Here is a 26,055-nt window from a genome sequence, read left to right as displayed (position 1 = left end):
AACCTCCAATATTTGAGGAATGTATAGTGCTTCCCAATGGACGAGGTACGAGATGCTCATTTAACTTCTGTAACAACAATCTGCATTAGATTATCGCTCTTTAATACAGAGTAAAATATGTTTAGAAGCAAGCAGAAAAGACCAGTGGACTAGATAAACACAATATCTACTACATGTGACATATGTGGTATTAGTACTACACCTGTATAATACTGCGAGACAAGTTTATGGTAATGCTATATGGTTATTAAATTCATCATAAAACTAATGTTTGATTGAATATTCATCCCACCTCTGGTTTGTACAGTTTTCAGGACTTCTAAAAGTTCATACAAAAAACACTTAGTTTTTACTGGGTTTTTTATTATGAAAATCAGTACTAAAAGTATCAAAATAAATCTTTTGCCTCTTTCTAGTTAATTTATAGATATTTCTACCTATAAGGTACATATAAATAGCTACTAACTTCAATGATATATTTGTACACTGTACAGCTTATTACTTGGTTTGATTATCTCCCACATACCTATTTCTAATTAGCAAACCTCAAGATTAATTTTCCTAAAGTCTGGGTAGGTTTTGACATATTCTATAAAAACTGACTACAAAAAGAAAAAAAATACACCTAATCACTTTGTAATATAACTTGAAACCACATCAACATACTGGTAACTGTTTAGGAGTTTAAGTTTGTTTGTATTTAGAAAAATAAAATTTAAGCAAAATTAAATATTTAAAAAATTGAAAGTTAAATAAACATTTCAAACTTCAACTTTTCCTAATTACTAAATTATATCATGAACTACCAACCTACCTCCTGTGAACTGAAGGTTTTGAAAAGGGTGTCTAAAGTTTTCTACAAATATAAAGCCCTTATCTTTTGTGCTGCCAAACCAAAAATCTCCAACAAGCACTCAAACAACCAACTCAAGGAAAATATAATTTTCCATGAAAAATAGATCCAGATCATTAAAGATCAAAAGCAAAATTCATATTTTCAATCCATGATATATATATATATATATATACACACACACACACACACACACACACAAAGGTTTTTGTATTATATAAAACAATCCAAATGATAACTAACCAGTGACATGAAACAATCCAAATACTATGCCTAACTGTCCCCCCCCATCACTATTACAATGAACCCATGGCTACAAAGTTCAGTGTATATAACAAGGTGCAAACTGAAGTAATTATCACTTCCACCTATAAATTATCAAACATGAAAACCAAGTACTAACAAGAGAAAGGTGACCTAGGACTTCACACTTGTCAAGCTGGCATCAAAGTCTTTGTCAAAATCAATCTATACATAAAAAGTACAGTTTAGTTTCAATTACATGTGCATTTGTATGAAAGGCTTAACTATAACATTCAATATGGAAGGATTAAATGTCAAACACATATTCTGCCATTTGCCCTCTATACTCGCTAAACCCAACTTATCACAGAAAAACATTTATGAAGCTTTTATACAGATATAGCTTAATATAGAAACATTTCCAGCAATGAAAGAAATTGTTCTAAATTACTAATTCCCAAATCTTTGGTTTGTTCCTAAAATATTCTAAATTTTCCATTAAATTTCTATGTTCATCCTTACAACTCAGGCTAGTCAGTATATTGATTAACCAAAATTTATTGAACAAATTCTATTTACTCTATGGTGATATAAACTGTTTATAATCCAAACATGTAAATGTTGGGTAAGGATACTTTTAAAGCTGAACTTCATTTACAATTATAATTTAGAGAAAATGCTGCAACATCATAATAAAGGTTGGTAAGGAGAGATAGTTGTAACAAAACCACTAACACAACAGGAAAATCATGCAAGTTGTTTGTTATTAAGCATAAAGCTACATAAAGGGTTATCTGTGCTCCACCCACCACAGGTATCAAAACGTAGTTTCTGGTGGTACAAGTCTGCACTGAGGGACTAAAAATCATGTAAGAACAAAATATAAATTATTATACTCTCAAAGCTATGATAGTTTCTTAGGAAACAACAATCTATGTTTTGAGATGGACAGAATATTTTGTATATAATCTATAAAAGCATTCCTTACATATATATAATCTATAAAACTATTCCTTACATATATAGTACTTCAATGCTTCATAAAATTTAAAGTTGGAACTTTGTTTTTCACTTTTCTTCACAAATTGTACTATTAAAATAAACATAACAAAATTACAACATATCAATTGCAAAACACTTACAAGTTCAAAATTGTTAAAATGAGATTATAATTACTATATTTACCTAAATTTTTAAACTAGATAAGCAGGTGTGCATTCAATACCTGAAAAGTGCTTACATGTCAAAATAGGGTTAAAATATTATGCAATCTGGCTGTTTCCTGAAATCTTGCATTTGAAAAAAATCATTTAAGAATGACAGCCTTAACTCTCTCAATGTGGGCTTGGTCAATTTGACTAAACACATGACCTCTCTGTACTCTTTTAAACTTTACATAGATTTAATATTTCTAACTTTCGATATAGTGTGTGCTTTCAGAAAAATTTAGCAGTCTTTCAATTAACGTTACAAGTCTTTCAAATACAAAAATTCACATTTTGAGTGAAGTGCTCAATAAACTAAAATAATTATTTGCCCATGAATATAGTGACTGTTTGTTTTAAATAGTCCATGTGCAAAGTGATTTTGATGTTAAAATTAAAAACACCTTTCTCCATCTCTAAAATCTCAAATTTCATGTGTAATCCCTAAAAACCTCCTAAACACATTTCAAACATTTGTTTTCAGTAAAATTTTACATTTTATGTGTCATTTTCTCAAATCTAATTCTATAGGGTGGTCAATTTGACCAACCTCATAAAACTCCCAAACACAATATAAATAAATCCAATTTACCTTCTTTTAATTTGTAAAAACATATCTAACTATTATTCATTCAATTATAACTTGTAAATTGCTTGGGGAAATGCATCTCATGTTATGCTCTTGAATTACACTACCCAATGAGATGTTCACAGGCATGCTTTGTGAAACAATTTTATATTATTATGATCATATATTTTACCTAATTTAATCTTAATTAACATAGAAAGTTCCTTATTTTTACATTTTGGTTACTACTTTCATAATAATAAATAAAGAATAAACATAAAAGATAAAAAATAAAATACCCAATTCTCTTTTTTCTTGCTGTTGATGAAACTCAACCCTACTTTTTTCATACTTATGGTGGTAATGCACTAAATGTTTATTCAATTAAATAATGCACCAAAGAAAATAGGTTAATAACATGTAAAAAGACAATTTTCCCTAACTATCAGAATTTTTCTGACTTTCTAACTATGTGGCAAGAGCCATTACAAAGTCATCCAAGTGAGTTACTAGCTTTCCCATGGGAACAAGCCATGTGTTATGAGTGAAAGTAATACTTGTATGTTCAGAACTTGATAGATGAAAATCTTGATTTCAAGGTAAGAAACAATTAAATGTAAGAGAGAACTATTATAAAATCCTGAAAGAGAGATATGACAGGTGGGTGATTTTCTATCTGATAGCTCTGTAACCAAACAAAATTAAAAGCAATAAAAATCATGGTTTGCCTGAGCAATGACAATTTTATAATGAGTAATTTATATTTAATTTCATAAATATTGTAGGGGTAATAGATCAAATACAGAAAATTCCTAGAGAAAATGTGTCACATGCATCACACCAGTATAAATTTAATTTTATTTATTTTTATTATTGCCTTGTGGTGTTAAGAACATACAACTTTTACTTATTAAAATACGGTGCATTAGCTTTCATGCTAATTCAACTGATATAACAAAACCAAAAAAGTGTTTAATGTACCATGTGCAGTAAAGGATACTTGTGGCAACATGGTTAATGACTCAGTAGTGGCTCATTCACCTTAGAGTTAAGTAGCACCTAAGATCCATTCTTTTATAAGAAACACCTAGTAAAAACCAGACAAAAAATAAGTGTCTCACTTGTGGATCCTTTAGATGCAGAAGAATAAGCATGTTCTAAGTTGTTGTATGGCGATACAGTATCTTCTTGAGGCTTGCTGCCAGATTTTTCATATTGCTGGATACATGCTGTTGGTGCTTCAATTTCCATACCACTGACAGGTTCATTCTAAACAAAGAGCAATTTTCCAAAGTAATATACTATTTACACCTTTGTTTTTAACTAAGTAAACAACTGAGGTTAAATCATATTTTTATTTCAAATAAAATGGATAAAATATTTTGTATTTAATGTCTTTGCTAAGTATATCAAAGTTTTTACCTTTTCTTGAAATATTACAAAAAAAAAACTACTTGAGAATTTGTTTCCCTTGATGTTATATAATGAGTCTTGATTTTCCTATATTCTGTAATTATGGAGTTTCCCAAAGTAGTGACAGTTTCAAGTACCAATTATATAAAATATTATTGTTACACCATTTCATAAAAAGGCTCAAAGTCATAAGAAAACAATTAGGTTTAACAAAAAAGCTCAAACTATGAAAGAATTGCTTAAGTTTAATAAAGAAACAAAAAGGTTTATTAAAAAAGAGGCTCATTATATGAAAGAAATACCAAAGTCTCATAAAAATTGAACACAATTAAATTTTATTTCACTATCTTACTTGTTCAGTTACAACCGACAAAACTTCTTCTATAGTTGATGACAGCATGGCTCCTGAATGTGTTGAGACAAGTTCTTCAAGTTTAAACTTTGTTTCATTACTTGCTACATTTAAGCCAGAGGGGAAAAATTAAAAAAAATATAAGATACGAGCATCAAACCTAATACAGATGTGGCGTAAACATTTCTGATGGACTTCTACAAGCAATTTTAATATTTTCTATGTAACAACAACAAAAAAATCTACCAAATTAATCAAAAAATTACAGTTCACAAGTTTCAGTAATTATTTACAGAATACATTTATAAACAGACTACACTTGACACAATATATTCATAGGAACAGCAAGAATGATTCTTTACAATTATATCTACATTTGACAAAAATAATTCATTAATATAACACTGGAATTTCAGAGAATGTACTGTGTAGAAACTAACTACCAAGTATGTTTAGACAGAACAAGAAATACCACTAAAAGTATAAGATAGTTATAATTGTTACTAAAACTAAACCACACTCAGTTTCTTATTGTGAACCATTAGTTGTAATGGGCCCAGTGAAGTTCATACAAGAATTATTTTTGTTTAAAACACAAATAAATTTACTATGTAAACATGATATAATCTATAACTTTTAACCCACTAACTTAACTCGCACAATTCATGAAACTTGTATTTAAAACATTTAAATATTGTACAAAATATAAAAAGCTGGTCCATGCATATTGGATTTTGTAATTTGAAAATTAAGTTTCTTGATCAGTTACTTGACATCTCTGTTTTACAGTAAAGCCACATTAGACAACCTCTATGTTCACTGCAGGGAACTAATCTCCAGTTTTTAGCATTGCAAGTTCACAAACTTTCCTGTCCCATTACTTGAGAACATTTACTTTTATAAAATTGTTTTAATGCTTATATTATGGTTCAATCTGGCTCATTTAATAAATTTCATATCTTTTAATAGTTTTTGTGGTATAAATCAAATGCTGAGCATAGTTATGAATGGATGAACATGGTATTATTTAAATGGTTACAAATATTGATATATGTATATTCACACACATTGCTTTTAATACCTACAAGTTTTGAAATCAAAATGTTTAATTATTTTTGCAAAAACAGGTTTCAACCTCAATGTTACATTTATCTCATAGGTTTGTGAAACAAAAGTTTGACTTAAGAAATAATTTAACCAACATAAGAACCACGTAAAAAAGTGTTAACAAAAATACTGTAGCTCTAATTGTTCCTCACATTGGACAGGTTCTTTGGAATTATTTGTTAAAAAGTCCACTTAATGGTATTTGATTCCTTTAGCTAGAAGATTAACCTTATATGTAGGATAAGAGGTAGATGGGTGAAAGTTACATTCAAAATTTAATCAAAAAATCTATCAACATATGTCAATAAACTTGATGTTAAAACAGTTTATGACCCAATATAATACAGGTTTTAATATCTTCAACTGAAATGGAAATATTTAAATAAATTCTCAATCTCTACTCTTGTGTATCATACCATTTTCGTTTTAGCCTACATTGCTAATTTTGCTAAAGTCAGTGTTAAGATAGAGAAAATAACAGAAAAAAAGTAATTCGAAATATGAAATTCATCTTAAAATCATGTTAATCAAAGACTGATTTTGTAAATTCAGAGAGAAACCTTCAGTTAAAAACACTATTAGAAAATCTGATTTTTCTGTACAAAATGGCTGTAATGTTTACTAAGTGCTTACAAAATTTTACAAAGAAACAAAATCAATTTGAAATTATAGTTAGCACTGTTATGTACAGCTTCACAGAAACAAGGGTTGGTGAAACACACCAATGCCTTACACATAGCATTAACATATCATATTTCCAGCATCCTCCAACCTATAACATTAACTTAATTTGAATTAACTTGAATATACAGTTCTTGTATTCATTACTGCATCACAAACACAATTAAAAATTTACAGAACTGTTTAGCCATACCCATCATATTATATCAAACCTCCCACAGGCCAAACAATACTACAAAACCTCCAGATTAGAATTGACTCAAAAAATTATTAATATCACTATTTGTTTTCTATGTACTTGTCATTAAAAATTGGAAATTTCATCCAATTTCTGTGATCAGTTCTATTACAACAAGCAGAAAGAAGTCAAGACACATCTGAAGTATCTTTTACATCAGAGAAAATATTTAGCTTTTAATTTTCAGTACATCCTTTATTAAACTATAATTACAACAACATTCCAATCAATTACTTGACTGAAAACATTTTAAACAAAACACTTTCTACTAACAAAAGGCCAACAATAAAAGTGAAACTTGAAAAAAGAAATGTTCTTTAATTACTTTTCCAAATTTTCATTAAAAAAACTTGGGAAATCCTGTATTCTACTATTAACATAATATTCAGCATTCCAAAATACACTTGATGCTAAAGTTAAGGTTGACATATGTATACTTCGCACAAATTTTTGAAATGCATCACAACCACACATGTGAAGATATCGGCACCACCATTATCATACCTTGTTCACTGCCAAGTTTGTTGCTATTTAAGACGGATGTTCCACCAAATGCTGAATGAACAACACTACTCAGGCGGGAATGTAACTCAGGTTTACTTGCAGCACGGATCAATTCTGAGCTAATGATCTTTTCTGTCTTTTCCCTTGCTGCCTGCTCCACCATCTTCTGAGACAACACTGACAGTTCAGCAAGAGCTGCAGCTAGTTCTTCAGTGGCAAGAGCACGTCTTGCACGATCCTAAGGATGAAACACAACCATCTTTATTAGGTTATTAAAATACAGGCAGTTTAACAAGCTTATTTTGAAAGTCAGGTAAGTCAAAAGTAGCATACAAAAATTACATAATTCAAAACTATTCTGATCCTCGTACTCTGCAGTTTTTCCAGGACCCTATTTTCATTGATAAATTACACCAATAAAACATTTCTTTCATGACAGTAATATATACACTTAAAACACTAAATTCACAATGATCATAATTCTAATTACCAAACATTAAAGAAGAGTTTCTAACATAAGAAAACAACCAAGACCCCCTTTTTCCCCTTAACACTTATCACTTTCTACTCTGAATATACAAGTTGAAATTTAGTTAAATATGTGCTACTGAAATTGAAAATCCACTGGGACTGCAAGTTTCTGTATAATTTACTACACTAACTTTGCAATGCTACTGCACTTTTCTCCATCTTGAAAACATACCTAACTTCTCTTACGAACAATATTAACATCTTATTTTGCAGCATCAATATGTAAATAATATAGAACTACATACAGTGTAGCATGATGCAACTGATGAACAAAAACAAAGAGTAAAGTTCTAAACATATTTTGTAGTTTTTCTCACCTGCCAAGACATCGCCCTTTCCGTGAGACACTGTAGAGCTACTCCTTCGGTCAGCTTTACTGGTAGTTTCTGCAGTGACATTACAAGTGAGAGGATTGTTTCTAACCTTGGCCTCCTTGACCGGAGACACATGGGACACAGGAACTTAAAGTCACGTGCAACATTAACTACTGCTGCTGCTGAGATATTCTGCTGTTTCTTTGTATGCACTGATTTAGGTAGAGGGACACAAGTGGCTGAGAACAATGAGAAAATAGTTTTAGATTAATATCAGAAATAGTACTTACAGAAGGAATATATGTATATCTGAAGCTACACAATAATGTCGAGTAGGCATCTCTCACTGAGATATAAAACTGAAAAGTCAAACCTAGTGCATAAAAAAGAATTTTTCAAATAAACATCACCTCAAACACAGAAAACAGTGGGAGAAAAAAAATGTAAAAAACAAGTATTTCTATTTTTATCATGAGGTCGTCCTCAAAGAAGCGCGTGCTTTAATGTCAATTTACCTAAATTTTTTTTAACTTTTGAGTGTTAGCTTTTCATTATAAAAATGATACTCCAGGTACTAGGCTGCAGTCTTTAAAACTACTTTTCATCTTCAACATTGGTACATAATCTGATAGCCATATTGAAGCATTACTGCCTGACACTAATATTTTCATTGTAACATTTTTTCTAAGAAAAACTGATGTTCAACTTAGTCTGCCACATCTTATAAATGGATATCAGTTGAAGACCACTTGAGATACATCAGCTGACTTGACAAGATGATTGAAAAAAATTGCTGTTTCTTTGGCCATCACTTGCAAGAAAAAAAAAAATCCATTTGTGGTCTCAAAACCACATGACTATTTGGTTTCGTTAAATCCATCTTCATTATCTTATTAATGGTACCAGTTTTATCACAATGAAATATTTGGTTAAAGAATTCTCTTTTTAAGGAGGGTTGTTATAAATTGACTAAAACAGTTTCAAAGCAAGATGCTGTCATAAACATACAGAGAAGGCACTGTATCCTTTAACAGCTTCACTACATGAACATCCTTCCTCAAAAAGGCCTGTGACAAATGTATTCAGCTATAATTTTATACTAGCAGCATTGTAATGGTTGAGAATTTAGAATGCACTAAATATACAGGAGTTAATAATGTTTATATGGCTCATAGTTGTGGTGAAATGCCACTACAATAGTCCATGTAAATGTTCTTGTATACAAACAATTCTTTGTACATTTTTTAAAATCTTGGATCTCACTTTGCACACAGAAAAACTTATTACAAGTGGTAGGAAAATCTATTAGTAGATTTTCATGTCGGACAGAACAACATACAAACAAATCTCCTGAATTAAAGTCTTTTTTATACTAAAACTTAACGGAGCAATCTACACGTTGTCAACAAATGTTCTTTTATCACAAAAGCTTTTAGCTCAATAATTACACAAGCTTTTGACTGGTGAGGCTGTTCAGTCTGTAAAATTAAGTTCTAGTATAAGCCATGCTATGAACTTAAAATGTTAACATGTAATCAACAAACACACATGCACACACACAGCTTTACTAGTCAGACACCACTTCCAAAGAAATCTACAATATTTTTACAACCACTTCTAATAATAAGAACAGGTCAAATGATCCAACCAAAATTTCCAAGTTCAATTATGCTTATTTCATTTAATCAGAATTACAATTAAAACCCTTAAGAACTGGACTTTAAGTTAAAAACAATTTTACCAATTTGATTATTTCCAGATTTTCAAGCAATAAAAGAAGATGAAACACATTTGTTTTGAAATCCATACTTGGTAACACATGCAAGTCAATATTGAAAAAATAAATAACTACACCCATCACAACAGTAACAATGTAATCTGTGTAACAGACTTACAAAATAGTCTATATTTCAAGTAGTTAAAATGAAACAACTAATTCCAAACATCCACAGGCCTACAATATTGATACATGGGTTAAAGAAGTAACTAACAGAGAAATCTGATAACAGAAAGCGCTTTTAAAGAGCTGATACTTTATAATGTATTACCCGAGTATCCTTATAGAGAACTATTCTGGGGTAATAGTAATTAATAATAGAGCAGAATGAACACAAAATATAAGATTTCAGTTCATTTCCTGATTCAAACAAATACATTATAACACAAATGTGTTTTTAATCAATACTATTATTTTTGCTACAATTGTGACACCAAAATAAACTGTATAAATGCTTTGTTTAATCATACAACATAAAAAACTTATTCCATGACTAAAATAATTCAAAGAGAAAATTATTAACTCAAATAGAAATATGACATTTAAGTATAATGTTGATGTAAGGGTTAACACTTATATTTTGAAGAGTTAAAATGGCATACAAAACCATTCATAGTTGTTTTTTGAAGAGTTAAAATGGCATACAAAACCATTCATAGTTGTTTTTTGAAGAGTTAAAATGGCATACAAAACCATTCATAGTTGTTTTTTGAAGAGTTAAAATGGCATACAAAACCATTCATAGTTGTTTTTTGAAAAGTTAAAATGACATACAAAACCATTCATAGTTGTTTTTTGAAGAGTTAAAATGACATACAAAACCATTCATAGTTGTTTTTTGAAGAGTTAAAATGACATACAAAACCATTCATAGTTGTTTTTTGAAGAGTTAAAATGACATACAAAACCATTCATAGTTGTTTTTTGAAGAGTTAAAATGACATACAAAACCATTCATAGTTGTTTTTTGAAGAGTTAAAATGACATACAAAACCATTCATAGTTGTTTTTTGAAGAGTTAAAATGACATACAAAACCATTCATAGTTGTTTTTTGAAGAGTTAAAATGACATACAAAACCATTCATAGTTGCCTAATTAGAAAAACTACAACTTATGACATTTGAGTAAAACTTGGTGTTTCAAATATACAATATAATCAATTTTTCAGAAGTTTAAATGAAAAATGACATCACATTTATTGTAGCTTTTGGTAACACTTAAAACTTGAAAATATAATGCAAACAGTTTTGTTTTTTTATTGCCACAAATTCAAGACCAATTAACGAAATGTGAATTATTAGTGGAGAGTCAATATTAAAATAGTTAAAACAAACAAACAATTACTAACTATGAAACCAGTCCTTGCATAATTCACATTGAAGCATGTAATTGGTCAAGGGTCTCTGACAAATGCAGTAACGAGCGTCACCAGCATCCTCGACTCGTTTCTTCGTATTTTTGTTCCACAGCTCTCTCATAGCTTTCAGCTCTTTTTCTTCAGCCAACTTAAATGCAGCAACCTGAAAAGGTACATGGTTCACACAGAAATGCTCAGATCTTAAAGTTTTCAAGGACTTTCTAAGCACTCTCAGAATGTTTTTCAAGCACTTTTTGAAAGATAAAATCTACATCAAAATAAATCAGATTCCACTGAAGTTTTGTAAAATTCCACTTTATTTGTTCAACATATTAATGAATACTAAAAAAAAAGAAAGATTATTTATTACACTCAACTTTGCAATATGAATTAAAGTTAATATCAATATATTCTATAATAATATTTTCAAGTATCTTTAAAAAAAACAAACAATAAAAGGACAATTTTCAAGCCCTTGAAATTCCATTCTTAATTTCAAGGGCACATATGCAGAAGAATTAGTTAAACCAACCTAACAAATATGTAACCCTCTCTCTCTCCATGCTACTTCCAGAAGGTGAATCTACATCTACAAACTAAGGGCAATCTCTTACAAAGGCACATTAGGCATCACATAGATGTTTAGGTTACAAATGAGCATGTGTGGTTCTTAAAAATGTATATGAACACTAAACAATTACCAAGAACATATTGCAGAAATGGCTGATTTTGACACAACAATGAGCTCTCCAAATGTCCTCAAAAATGGAATTTAACCAAACAACAAATAGAAAATGTGATGATGTAAAGTTCCCAAATCTGAAGAATGAATACCAAATATTATTACCAAATAACTAAAAGTAAAAGCATCATAAACCACAAATGTAAATGAAAACATTTGAAAAAGAAATTATCAAATCAGTCTTCAAATTATACAAACAAAATGCAACACTCCACCACATAAAGCATCCTAAATGTACCATAGTTACAATCAAAGAATGTTCAACTTCATTTTAAACTAATTAACCTACTGAGTAACAGTACTATCATTTACATCATTGATGTAACTTTCCATGTAACAAATACATCTTCATAGATAATTCTGTTAACAAGGTCTTTATTTGGTGAAAATTATGATACAAATATAAATGTTAAAAGATGACATTTTTTCACACTAAGAAAACCAAGTCAGGTACTCAGAGTAATTCATGCAATTGTTAAAAGGAAAAAATAAAATTTAAGTTCAAAAATATAACTAGCATTTTTCACTTTTTTTCCTCCAGAAAATTGACAAACAAAAAAGCCTCATGGAATAAATCTGTAGAAGCATATTTCTAAAATAAACAACATATATATAAATTGAAAAATACTTTCCTTATAGAATTTACAAGAACTGCCTTTTCATAATTTACTCTGCACTCTTTTCATCAATAAATGTTTCTCAGTAGATAACCTATCCTGGTCTTATCCACACTGACTATACTTTAAACTACCTTTTTTTACTTTGTATTTACAAATCACAGAAGGTATAGGATTGTCTTCTAGTGTTACATAGCATTCTACATTCATTTTCTATTCTTGAAACACATAAATAGCACAAGAAAAAAAATCCCCAATCCACAACTCTCATTCTAGCATCTGTTTAATAAATTCAAAATTTCACAGACATTACATTACATACTCTAGATGTATCGTCTACTTGGTCCTAGTTAAGTCACAATTTTGAAGTAATTAAAATAACGCTCTGGATTCTACGTTCTCACAACTTACAATTTCAGCAGGATCCTTGCTACTCTCTAACCTGGTGTCAAAAAAGTATGATTCCTCTTTATCACGTTCATTACTTCCTTCTTTTGTTTTCTTTTTCTTATTCTTATGGAGAAAGTATGAGCCCACATCATTCCTGGGTGACAAGATCTTTCAAATAGGCAGAAAAAACAAACATTTTAATACTGGTTAAAAATTTGAAGAAGGAAGATTATAAATAATGGTAAGTTTTGACATTTCAGCCTTTTAGTTTTCATATGCAAAGCTCTAATGGTTTAGTAGCATAACTTACTTTTTCAATTTCAACAAGCAAGAATACATATTCTTTGAATCTGTTTCCAGTGTAACATGGATACATGTTAATTTACCACAGAATATCGTCTGATAAAAATGTTGGCTCTTCTCACTCAGAGCAGAACTATGCAACCATACGTTACACCAGTTAATTAAACTTACACAACCATGCAAACATACCTTACACCATTTAACTAAACTTGCCAAACTATACAACTGTATGTTACACCAATTAACTAAACTTGCAGAACTATGCAACTGTATGTTACACCAATTAACTAAACTTGCAGAACTATGCAACTGCATGCGTACACCAATTAACTAAACTTACGGAATTATGCAACTGTACGTTACACCAATTAACTAAACTTACGGAATTATGCAACTGTACGTTACACAATTAACTAAACTTACGGAATTATGCAACTGTACGTTACACCAATTAACTAAACTTACGGAATTATGCAACTGTACGTTACACCAATTAACTAAACTTACGGAATTATGCAACTGTACGTTACACCAATTAACTAAACTTACGGAATTATGCAACTGTAATGCTTACACCACCAACTAAGCTTACGGAATTATGCAACTGTACGTTACACCAATTAACTAAGCTTACGGAATTATGCAACTGTACGTTACACCAATTAACTAAGCTTACGGAATTATGCAACTGTACGTTACACCAATTAACTAAGCTTACGGAATTATGCAACTGTATCGTTACACCAATTAACTAAACTTACGGAATTATGCAACTGTACGTTACACCAATTAACTAAGCTTACGGAATTATGCAACTGTACGTTACACCAATTAACTAAGCTTACGGAATTATGCAACTGTACGTTACACCAATTAACTAAGCTTACGGAATTATGCAACTGTACGTTACACCAATTAACTAAACTTACGGAATTATGCAACTGTATGCGCTACACCAATTAACTAAGCTTACGGAATTATGCAACTGCACGCTACACCACCAACTAAGCTACGGAATTATGCAACTGTATCGCTACACCAATTAACTAAGCTTACGGAATTATGCAACTGTACGCTACACCACCAACTAAGCTTACGGAATTATGCAACTGTATCGCTACACAATTACAACTAAGCTAAACTACGGAATTATGCAACTGTGCGTTACACCACCAACTAAACTTACGGAATTATGCAACTGTAATGCTACACCAATTAACTAAACTTACGGAATTATGCAACTGTAATGCTACACCAATTAACTAAACTTACGGAATTATGCAACTGTAATGCTACACCAATTAACTAAACTTACGGAATTATGCAACTGTACGTTACACCAATTAACTAAACTTACGGAATTATGCAACTGTACGTTACACCAATTAACTAAACTTACGGAATTATGCAACTGTACGTTACACCAATTAACTAAACTTACAGAATTATGCAACTGTAATGTTACACAATTAACTAAACTTACAGAATTATGCAACTGTACGTTACACAATTAACTAAACTTACGGAATTATGCAACTGTGCGCTACACCAATTAACTAAACTTACGGAATTATGCAACTGTACGCGTTACACAATTAACTAAACTTACGGAATTATGCAACTGTACGTTACACCAATTAACTAAACTTACGGAATTATGCAACTGTACGTTACACCAATTAACTAAACTTACGGAATTATGCAACTGTACGTTACACCAATTAACTAAACTTACAGAATTATGCAACTGTATGTTACACCAATTAACTAAACTTGCAGAACTATACAATTGCATGTTACACCAATTAACTAAACTTACGGAATTATGCAACTGTACGTTACACCAATTAACTAAACTTACGGAATTATGCAACTGTACGTTACACCAATTAACTAAACTTACGGAATTATGCAACTGTACGTTACACCAATTAACTAAACTTACGGAATTATGCAACTGTACGTTACACCAATTAACTAAACTTACAGAATTATGCAACTGTACGTTACACCAATTAACTAAACTTACAGAATTATGCAACTGTACGTTACACCAATTAACTAAACTTACGGAATTATGCAACTGTACGTTACACCAATTAAACTTATAGAACTATGCAATCATACATTACGCCAATTAAACTTATAGAACTATGCAATCATACATTACACCAATTAATTAAGCTTAAAGTTAATCAAAGAGCTATTATAAACACACAAAATTCACAGCTGAAAAATAACAAAATATATTTCAATTAAATACTTCTTTCTTGATCAGTAAAAAGGTAATTTTAAAAAATAACAGGCTCAACTTTACAGTGCCAACCAGGCATAAACCACAACAGTTCTAAACTCTAGATAAACTGTTTGTTAATACTTAGGATATATAAATATGAACAACCCATTGTTATAACTCTCTACAATTTAATTTTCTCTCTTCTTAACAATGTCTAAAGGCAAAAAGTATTTAATGTCTCTTCACATAAACACTGCCTTCATATAGAAATATTCTACAAATAAGAAGGAAGAACTGGAAAAGTTGGATTTGTTAAAGTTTTTATTAATTATGAACTGATTAAAGACCAGATTTGTAGAGTACAAAAATGAAATCATTGTTTTTAAAATAAAAAAGTCAAAATTATAATGCACCATATTTATCAAATCTACCTGATATTAACAAAAAACAAGAGTACTATTAAGACAGTGTCAGTGATTCTTGACTTTTATATTTAGTATCCAGCTATTTGATACTTTACAGTTTGTCAGGAACCAGACAAACTTTTAACATACTGATAATACTCCAGGCATACAATGTACGTGTCATCCTATACTATTTGACCATGAATTAGGATCATATTGCTTTGGATAAAGGGATTAGATGCATGCATCCAGTCTGTCACAGTTTATCCATTTACTAGTTGCTGCGAGAAGCTTACCTCAAAAAGTGTAAATAGAGAGTTTTTCTTCAAAAAAGTGCGAGCAATTCTTTCTCGAAGAACTTTGGCTGCAGCCACCTGAGACTCCAACTGTGGGAGCAATTCCAAATGAACTGGAAGTGGTTGTGCTTTCGCTATTAAACTTTCAAATTCTTCAACATAAGGATACTGATTTGCATTCTAAAAAAGCAAAACAAAAGCTTTTGAGAAAGAAATTATCAAAGTAGCTTTCAAAACATACAAACAAAACTCAATACCCCACAATATAAATGTACCATAGTTACAATCAAAGAATGTTAACTTCATTTTTAACTAAACCTTCCTAGAAAAAACTAAGTCTATAGAACCATGTTTCGGCATCATAACATGATTACACAAGATTCTAAAATAGAAAGACAATATCGTTGAGCCTAAATACTGTTGAAATAGCACACTTTCTATCAATAATCAGGTTGAAAACTTCCTTTTAATAATAACAATTCAATTGGAGCCAGAATCTACTAAGATTAACCACAAATAATAAACACAATGATTATCTGATAAAGACAAAATTTATTAAGTCAACAGGTAATGATAAAAGTATAATGAATGCAGTTTATTTCACTGTTATTCATGTTAAAAATGTTCACTTTTATTTCACAAGTTTTACAATTTAAACCAAGAATCTTGGATATCAATCTGGAATAACAAACTTAAAGTTATTACTCAAATACATGAAGACAAATGCCAATCATTAGTTAGTGTGGCTTGTTTATAATCTCACTAGCAACTAAAAACTTATGATTTAGAAGGGCAAACAGTTTAAGTTAGCAGTTTCTATCATCCATTATACAATAAGTTAATAGGCTATAAAAATATGAAATGTTAAATTTAATTGTTTATTGTTAAGTGCAAAACTAAATGGGCTATCTATGCTGCACTTAACTCTGGAATTCAACATCAAATTTTAACACTAAGTTTTTAAGCTCACTCTAATCACTACATCATGTATGTTAAGAATATTTCAAATATTTAACAAAAACTGGATTAGTTGTAATTTCATCAATTTTTTTATTTGCAAAATTAATATCCTAGAAGCATAGTCAAGCACCCAATATTTAATCTGAATTGTCAATTAGGTGTCATGTTTGGTTTCTTAATGATTAAAATAATACCTTTTAGGGTTAGTTTTCATACATAATATTAAATTTGATGATTAAGTTTATAAAGATATAACGACTATTTTTTTTTCATTCTACATTTTGATGGTCTAAGGTTAAAGATACAACCACCATTTTTTCATTCTACATTTTGATTGTCTAAGTTTAAAGATACAACCACCATTTTTTCATTCTACATTTTGATTGTCTAAGTTTAAAGATACAACCACCATATTTTCATTCTATGTTTTGATGGTCTAAGTCATTTCTGAAAAAATGTTTAAACTTCAAGTTATATGCCAACAAGTGTAAACCACTTTCTAGTGAACGTACAAGATAATCTCCTAAATGTCAACCCAAATTAAATTTTAATATATTAATAATGTTACAAATCAAAAAAGATTGTATCTAAAGTTACATATACCTCTCAAGTTTTAGTTACAACTGTTTGATAATTACCTGAAAAGATAAAAGTATGCTTAAATTTATCCCATAATTTTTAAAAATATAAAGAACATTATGTTAAAAGTGGAGTTAAAACATTTCCAATAATCACCAACAAAAAGCTTTTGAAATTAGTAATTGCCTGGGATCAGAGTCTGGCACAAAGGGTTATAAACCATCAAATATCCTCTAAATAGATTCCATAAATCACTAATATTTTAAGCAAAATTACAGGCATATTGGCCAAAATTCACTTCTGACAAACTAAACCAAAACACTTTCTTGTATCCACACATTAGTCCCCCACCACCACCACATTAAATACAAATCTAATAGTCAGTGAAAAGAAAACATCTGCTTTATCTTATGAGTTTCACTAAATCACCAACTTTGATACAAATTCATATATGACCACTTATATGTTAATTTAAAAAAATAAATAATACACTAAACTTCATATCAATCATCAATAATTTAATGTAAGCACACATCCTGTATTACATATTAACTTAATTTATTGAGTAACAGTATCATTACTTATATGCATGATGTAACCTTACCATGTAACAAATACATCACCTTCAACAAATAATCCTGTTATTTAGGTGAAAATCATGATACAAATATTAAATCTTCAAAATACAGAATAATATTTCCTTAAAAGAACTTTGACATTTTTTGTGTATGCTGTTCAGAAGGAAAATTGTGAATGAACATCATAAAGAGATGACTGAGAAAAGTTATTTAAGTCAACAAACGTTTATCCATTGATAGCAAATGATATCCTTTCAACATCTGTCAAAATGCATACATAAACTTCCACCTCCCCACCCCCTGCAAGTTTTCTTCTATGGTGAAAATAGTACACAACCCCTTTAAAGTAAAGTTTCATATTAAGACAAAAGGAATTTAAACCTCTATAAACAAACATAATAAAAAATTTACAGTAAAAAGTACATACATATTCAGAAGACAAAGCTAAAATTACCTGCAAACTTTCCACATCTGCAATCCAATCCTTTGCCTTTTTAACAACATCTCTGACAGTAAGAACATTGGGAAGGTAAAGAGGAATGCTGCAGGCTTCATTCACCATGACCTCTAAGACTTCTAATCCTTGTTGTGGCCTAAGAGTGAGTAAGAAATGTTTTGGTAATTAATTAATAGGTTCCAAGATAGAAAAACTCCACCTTTGACATAACATTATTTTTTTATGTGAATGGCAAGAGATTATTCAAAGGTACATGGTTACAAGTCTTCATAAGCATATTGTAACAAACATCATATCATGCTACATCACACCCTTTGTATCTCCACTGTAATCTTCTGATGCAATAACTGAATGTTCAAGACACATCCAGAAACAATGTAATAATATGAAAACCAATAATTTGTTCTGTATAATTCAACATGACTGTGAAAATATTGAAGTAGCATCCTTGAACCTCTTGCCAATATTAAATCCAATGTATAATAATTAAAATGTTTAACACTAAACTTCCTGAATATTATTTAAACTTATCCTTCTTTCATAAGGCTAAAGATAGTTATAAATGATTTTTCCTGTTGGAATGAAATAAAAAATTACAGATTTTATATTTATAATATGCAGTTCTCTATTACAAGTCAGTTCAAGCGTACTTAGCCTGAAGACAAACTTTGGCTTTTTCTTCCCACCGTTCTCCAACAGTCAGTAGTTCTTGAAGCTGAGCCATAGCTTTCTCCACACTTGGATGAGGAGGAAGGTTCACTCCAGAATCTAGAAGTTTCCTAAGAACATCTAGTGTTACTTCCATTGGGTCAGCTAGAGAAGATTTCATCTCTTCCAGCCAGCGTGTTTGCACAAGTTTCTGGAACACAATTATATATCTAAAAATTTGCTCATATTTTAAGATTCACCGATTCCTTTTTCAGATTAAAAATTGAAATTTAATACAGAAAATTAGAGGAAAACAATTCCTTTAACAACTTTTTTGAAGTAAATTTCTTATCACCAATGATATGAAATTCATATTCTAATATTTTACAATCCTCAAACTTAATGAGATTCTACTTGAAACTACTGTCTAGGTCAACAAAGGGTACAAATATAATATGATAAATGCCTAAAATGATTTCGAATGTATAGATTATTACTATATTTTGTTTTTATGTTTCTGAATTCTTTCAAATGTTATGGATTAAAACTGTGCCTTTTGACATTATCATTTACGATATCAAAAATTACAATCAGACATTAAAAGTTTTCAGTAGACAAAGATATTAAATATTACTTTTGAGTGGAATTAATTTTTAAAGATAATGTATTTTAAAATTGATATAAAAAATGTAATATTTCGTGTTGGACTGGAGTCCTTAAAGAGACCCTGGAAAATTAATGTTTTGTCTTCATTTCCTGTTAAGTCTATATTACATACTAGCACAAAATACTCAGACAGGATTCTATGGTCCCCTCATGATTTACAGAGGCCTCAATGTACCAGTCAAGAATTTCCATTGCCTTAATTAATTCTATATCTACCCTAATGCATCGATTCTTTAATTAATTTACCTGTGTTCTATTATTTTTAAACACAAATAGTTTTTAATGCAGCTTTTCATATTTGTTTTTTTCCTGTATTTTTGTTTCAATTCATTTTCTAGGAATTCTCCAGTATTCTCCTGACTCATATAATTCTTCCTGTGGTTCATCATCTTTTCCCAAACTCAGTTCAATTCAATTTTTTTTTAACACTCAGATTTGTATTGTGGGGATTATGGGCTATAGGGCAAAAACCTTGTACAAAAAATGTTTTTGAGCCACATCTAAAAAGTTATGCATGGCTGCAGATTCTCTGAATCCTTTTGGTATATATGCCAAGTTTCAGATCTTTAGGTTCTTGCCTCTTAGAGCTATGGCAATCACATACATAAACACAGGCTCTTACTATAATAAATACATAATTGCATCCTGTTTACACAGGCATCTTTATACAACATATAATTTGTAATTCTTGTTAAACAGCTGAAAAATTGTACACTACTCCCTTCATGTGCACTAAAATATTCACTGATTTGTAATCGAAGAATGGAAACTTGATATTTTAATTCAGGATAACTTTAATTTGAGAAGCAGTGTTACTTATATGACAAAGTATTATTCTATCTATGCATGAATGTTCTGGTATTTTTGATGTGCTACATTTTCCATTGTTGACTTGAAAACCAAACAACATATTGCACCAGTGATGCCCAGTTGTAATGGCCAATGAATACATGACATAGTGGAGCATTTCAGATGATAATTATATGTAGCACAATGTAAATGTGCTCATTCATTTAGGCCTAATTACAATAAGTTGCGCAAACATAAAATGAATGTGGACATATCACAAAATTTCAGTTATTTGCAGATGAAGAGCTATAGAGTTGTTTAGACAGCACAAATTTGCAAATAATAATTATTTGCAACAGTGAGAACAGACATTCATTGAGGCTTAATTTAGAGACAATTTTGAATGTTTCACCACAAATTTAAGTGTATTTCATGCTGAAGCGAGATATTTATTGGTATGGTCATGTGATAATTGGCTGTCATATTTTGAAAATTAAACAACTGCTAAATTTTAATGACTTATCATTGATTCTCAAAATGGAATCAAAATCTTCAATGAAATGTTAAACTTTAAGATTTATATAAATGCCCAATAACATAGGCTAAAAACACATTGTGACAGCAACAGTAAACTTTAGTACAGAAAAAAAATGGTTGCAATAAAACAAAGTGTTGCCCTCAATGGCTCAGTAAATGTTCAAAGACACCCAGGTCAAGGAATGACTGTACTTCTAAATATATCTTAATGTTCATTTTTAATTTAAATTCTCCATTTTTTCATCAGTAATCCATTTTTTAACTCACTGCCACTTTCCTCTCTACCATGAAAATGATCATGTGTTGGTAACCAAATTTTTAAATAATTAACTTTACATTACACTGAAAGTGGAATATTAATCTTATATTAAATTAAGCCTACATAGGCTGTTACATTACACTGAAACTGGAATACTAATCTTACATTAAATTAAGCCTACATAGACTGATAATGATACAGATTTGTGTGTTAGAATCTTTCAGAAACAAATCTGTAAAAGTTGCTTTTATGTTTTCCACAAAAACACCTCCAGTCAGAATGCTCAACAAAATTTCAAATGTAATGCTTAAAGACAGCTAAAATAAAAATTTAGTATTTATATCCCTTTGGTACTTTCAGCATAAACCTAAAGCAAAAAAATAACTGGAAAAGAAAAATACAATTTTAATTCAAAGCAATCTTAGATTTATTCTCCATATATAATTATTTATGTATCAAAAAAAATTTCTTACTTACATGCTTAAGCTGCAGCACCTGAGGAAGGTCTACATCTAAAACCAAACCATTATCCAAAGCTCTCTCTAGTTTCTTGAAATCGGACATTTCTTCGTCTAAAAGCTCTTTGGCTTCTCTTTTCAAACTGAATCACCTGTTCCACCATATCCTGATTTTTGACACAGTGGACAAAAAACATAAGATTGTAATTTACAAAAACAAATAAACAACAATAACAGTCTTTTATGATTATTAACTTTACTCACATCTACCCATCATGTAAAAATGTCTTATTTATGGTATCTTAGCATTAACACCACAGGTATTCTTCGATGTGCACGACACAAGGTTTTAGCATCTTTCATTCAAAATTCTATTAAACTACTTTATGTTATATCAACAGGTACAGCATAAAGTTCTAGTTAATAATCCATATTTTAATAGTATATACATTTTAAGTTCTTAATTCTACAAAACAATATTCCAAAAAATCCTGAATTTCTCCAAGAGTGACACACTTAATATTTTCTCTATCTTATCCACCAATCCTACAATAATTGTGAAATTAAAGGTAAATTACCATAAAATTAGCACAGCTCTGCCAAAACAATTTTTATAGTCTTCAATTTTATTTGGTCACAAAGTTGTCAAATGGATAATCAAACTCCTGTCACACCAATCTGTCACATCTTCTTTCAGAATGTATTAATAGTTCCCTCTTATGTGTAATTATATATATATATACCTATAACCAACAGAAAGCCAAGGTTTTCATATACTAAATCATGTATTGTATAAAATTGTGTCCTGAACAGATAATCATCAATTTCACTCAGAGTAAAAGCTCCATTCCCATGGGAAAGCTAATTACTAGCTTGGATAAATTAGGAGGTTTTAGGGATAACACAAAGTAAACTTGAGATCTTTAGAGATGAGGAAAAGTATTTTTAATCTTGGCACGAAAATTACTTTGCACATGAATTATTCAAAACAAATATTCTATACATATTCATAGACAAACATTTGTTTTATTTTATTAAAAATACTTCACTGAAAAAATTATTCTTTGTATGTTTGTTTTTGAATTTTGCACAAAGCTATATGAGAGCTATCTGCACTAGCTGTCCCTATTTTAGCAGCATAAGACTAGAGGGAAGGCAACTAGTCATCACCACTTACCTCCAACTCTTTGGCTACTATTTTACTAAATAATAGTGGGATTGATTATTACATTATAACTACCCCATAGCTGAAAGAGCTAGTGGATCTGAACCCACGACCCTCAGATTATGTGTCAAGTGCCTTAACCACCTGGCCATGCTGGGCCTTCTTTGTATATGAAAGACTTATAATGCTAACTAAAAGACTGCTGAATTTTGTGAAGATATACACACTATATTGAAAGTAAGAAGCATTAAATCTGTGGACTTTAAACAATTACAAAGATATCACATGGTCAATCAAACTGACCAAGCCTGTATTAAGTTAAGCAGTAGCACCGAGTTCAAAGTTGTCAAGGTTATTTTGTCTTATTTTTCGAGTGAGATGAGATTTTAGTCTCTATGCTGAGGCCTCATAGAAGCCAAAATGTTATCTAATCAGGAAAATATCCATTATAAATCTCAAACCTAGGGACTATATACATTTTAACACCAAAACTTTTTGATGCACCAGTTACATTACCTATGTCTTGTCAAAATGGTACTGTTTGTAATAACCAAGATAGCATATTTTGGTTTATAGTATAAAAAACACTGTTTATAATACGTAGAGAAGCTAAATTAATCAGAATTAGATATTTACAGAAAGCAAAAATTCTAATCTATAGTTACCAATGATCTTAAAAGATTCACATCTTGCTAATTTTAAAGTAAAAAAAAAAAAATCCCATGGTGGGTTTAGGGGTAATGCCCAACAACATTAAAATAGTTTAAAACACCCTATAGAAGTTTTTAACTGGCATAATAAAACAGTTTGCATGTTATTAAACAACAATATGCTGATTTCAAACTACCAACTGATAGCTTGGAAGTAGTAATACTATGATCTGTTAAATCTTATATAAATTCCAAAAGAAAGGTAATACATAAAGAGTCAAAGTATTTTAATAAGATCTATATTGAAATACAGATTTTTTTCTGATACTCTGCACCATGAAAGTTAATCTACAGTTACAATTGTATCACACAAGTTATCACAGTTCTTTTCATTTTCTTTGTTTTCCACCTTTAAACTACATAAGATAGTCTTGGTATACTTGATTCACAAGTTAATATCATTATCATAAATTACCAGTAATTATCTCACCTTAATCAGAATTCCTTCTTTGATTCCACATGGAAGTTTCTGTATCTGTTCATAAAACAGCTGAAGTTCTTCAACTGTGAGTCGTGACCCATACTTGCTCTCCACTGACTGCCTGTTTCTAAAAGAGCAAGTATTACCTTTAATTTAAAAAAAAATCAAATACACACAACAGAACAGGCTAAAATAATACTGTCCAATTTTTAACAATTAATCAGAACTGTGTGTAATGTATTGGATGGTGACATAAATTGTGATAAATAAAAACCCCATAAACTTTACACAAATTCTTTTAAATCAGCTGTTGGCACCTATTACATTAGTTACAAGCAAAGGTATCTATCCCCAGTGATGGGAAAAGTTTAAATTAACTTATGAATTTAAGTAATTTCATGGACTTTAAATCTGTTAATTGTGTTACACTCTTGGTTTCACTGAGAACCAAAGTTCTGAACTATTCATACTGTCCACAGAGATAAGTAACTGTTGAGTATTTCATTCACGCTAAGAGTCACTGAACAATAACATATGGTACATGCACATTTTTATTGTTTAAGTTATGTCACATTTTGAGATATGAATAACAGTATGATAATTCCTAACAGTTTAGCGCAGAATATCATGTTTGTTAAATAACATTACACATCAATATTATTTACGCCTGTTCTCCCATCACTTTTAAAAGTGAATGTTGAGCTTTGCCTGCATGTGCAGCTTTTTAAATGCGAGACACACCATAACATAAACTTATTAGTTTTAAATTTCTCTACACATTACTTGACTTTATAACAAATGTCTTTTTCTTCTCTATAATAACCTCAATTGCAACTAGAAGTGAGACAAACATGCAGAACAAAGATGTTTGACAACAAGAATTCAAACTTGCAATTCTCAAAATATAAGTTGAGTTCCCTCAGCCACTGCATCATGCCAGACCCAACTTTATAATAAGCTGAATCTTTCAGACCTGATTCCACTGCTGAATGGAAGACTTTAGAAAAATAACTTTTTAAGAGAAAATCCATAAAATCATATTGCATACTGTTAAATTTTCAAATTAACAACTCACCTTGTTCTGACTTTTCTACTCAGGAGTTGCTGGGCAAGAGTTGAAAATTTCTCAGCATCTTGAACTACATCTTCTATCTCATCTAGCAGTTCCATTTTTGGAAATTTCATAACTTGTGCTTCTTGGATCAACTCTTTCAATTCTGTAATATCTTTTCACAAAAAGAACCAAAATGACTCATAAATGTATGGTGTTTTTGCAAAAGTTTCTAACCTACAATTTAGTTTTGAATAAATGATCAAAATTACTCTGATGAATCCTTGGATGTTCATTTTAATTTTAATCACTGGAGATCAGTACTACATGTTAGAACAGAACATTTACATAACAATAAACTATTCATTACTATCCAAAACGGGTCAATTTGTTGACTCGAGTCATTTCTGTCTAAAGAAAATTTCCCAAAAAACTGCTACTTTTCAAAAGATGCCAAGAAACATAAGTTACAAATCAACTTTTTAACAAGTTGTTGGATATTTATTCAAATAAACAACTGTCAACACAATTACTTCATTCTAATCATTGGTAGTTATTGTTGTAACACTCAAGGTAAAGAGAACAAAGTCAGTAATCCTGGTCAGTAGTCTAAAGGTTTCCATCAAGGATGTTCAGATCAAAGA

At 30.2% G+C, this 26,055-nt stretch overlaps 1 protein-coding gene across 1 annotated transcript in view; it reads right to left on the bottom strand.

The window, feature by feature from the left end:
- The window catches only part of LOC143240442 (lysine-specific demethylase 5A-like), a 108,749-nt gene that overhangs the window by 16,308 nt on the left and 66,386 nt on the right, over positions 1–26,055 (bottom strand). The window contains 14 exon segments of the mRNA XM_076482878.1: positions 2,115–2,186; positions 3,991–4,138; positions 4,635–4,738; positions 7,165–7,402; positions 8,013–8,248; positions 11,137–11,308; positions 12,916–13,062; positions 16,134–16,313; positions 18,705–18,843; positions 19,358–19,566; positions 22,084–22,197; positions 22,199–22,231; positions 24,370–24,487; positions 25,436–25,586. Coding sequence (XP_076338993.1) covers positions 2,115–2,186; positions 3,991–4,138; positions 4,635–4,738; positions 7,165–7,402; positions 8,013–8,248; positions 11,137–11,308; positions 12,916–13,062; positions 16,134–16,313; positions 18,705–18,843; positions 19,358–19,566; positions 22,084–22,197; positions 22,199–22,231; positions 24,370–24,487; positions 25,436–25,586 — 2,061 coding nt within the window.

Source organism: Tachypleus tridentatus, chromosome 13, assembly GCF_004210375.1.
Source record: "Tachypleus tridentatus isolate NWPU-2018 chromosome 13, ASM421037v1, whole genome shotgun sequence".
Lineage (NCBI taxonomy): Eukaryota > Metazoa > Arthropoda > Merostomata > Xiphosura > Limulidae > Tachypleus > Tachypleus tridentatus.
This window is presented reverse-complemented; position numbering and strand designations above follow the sequence as displayed.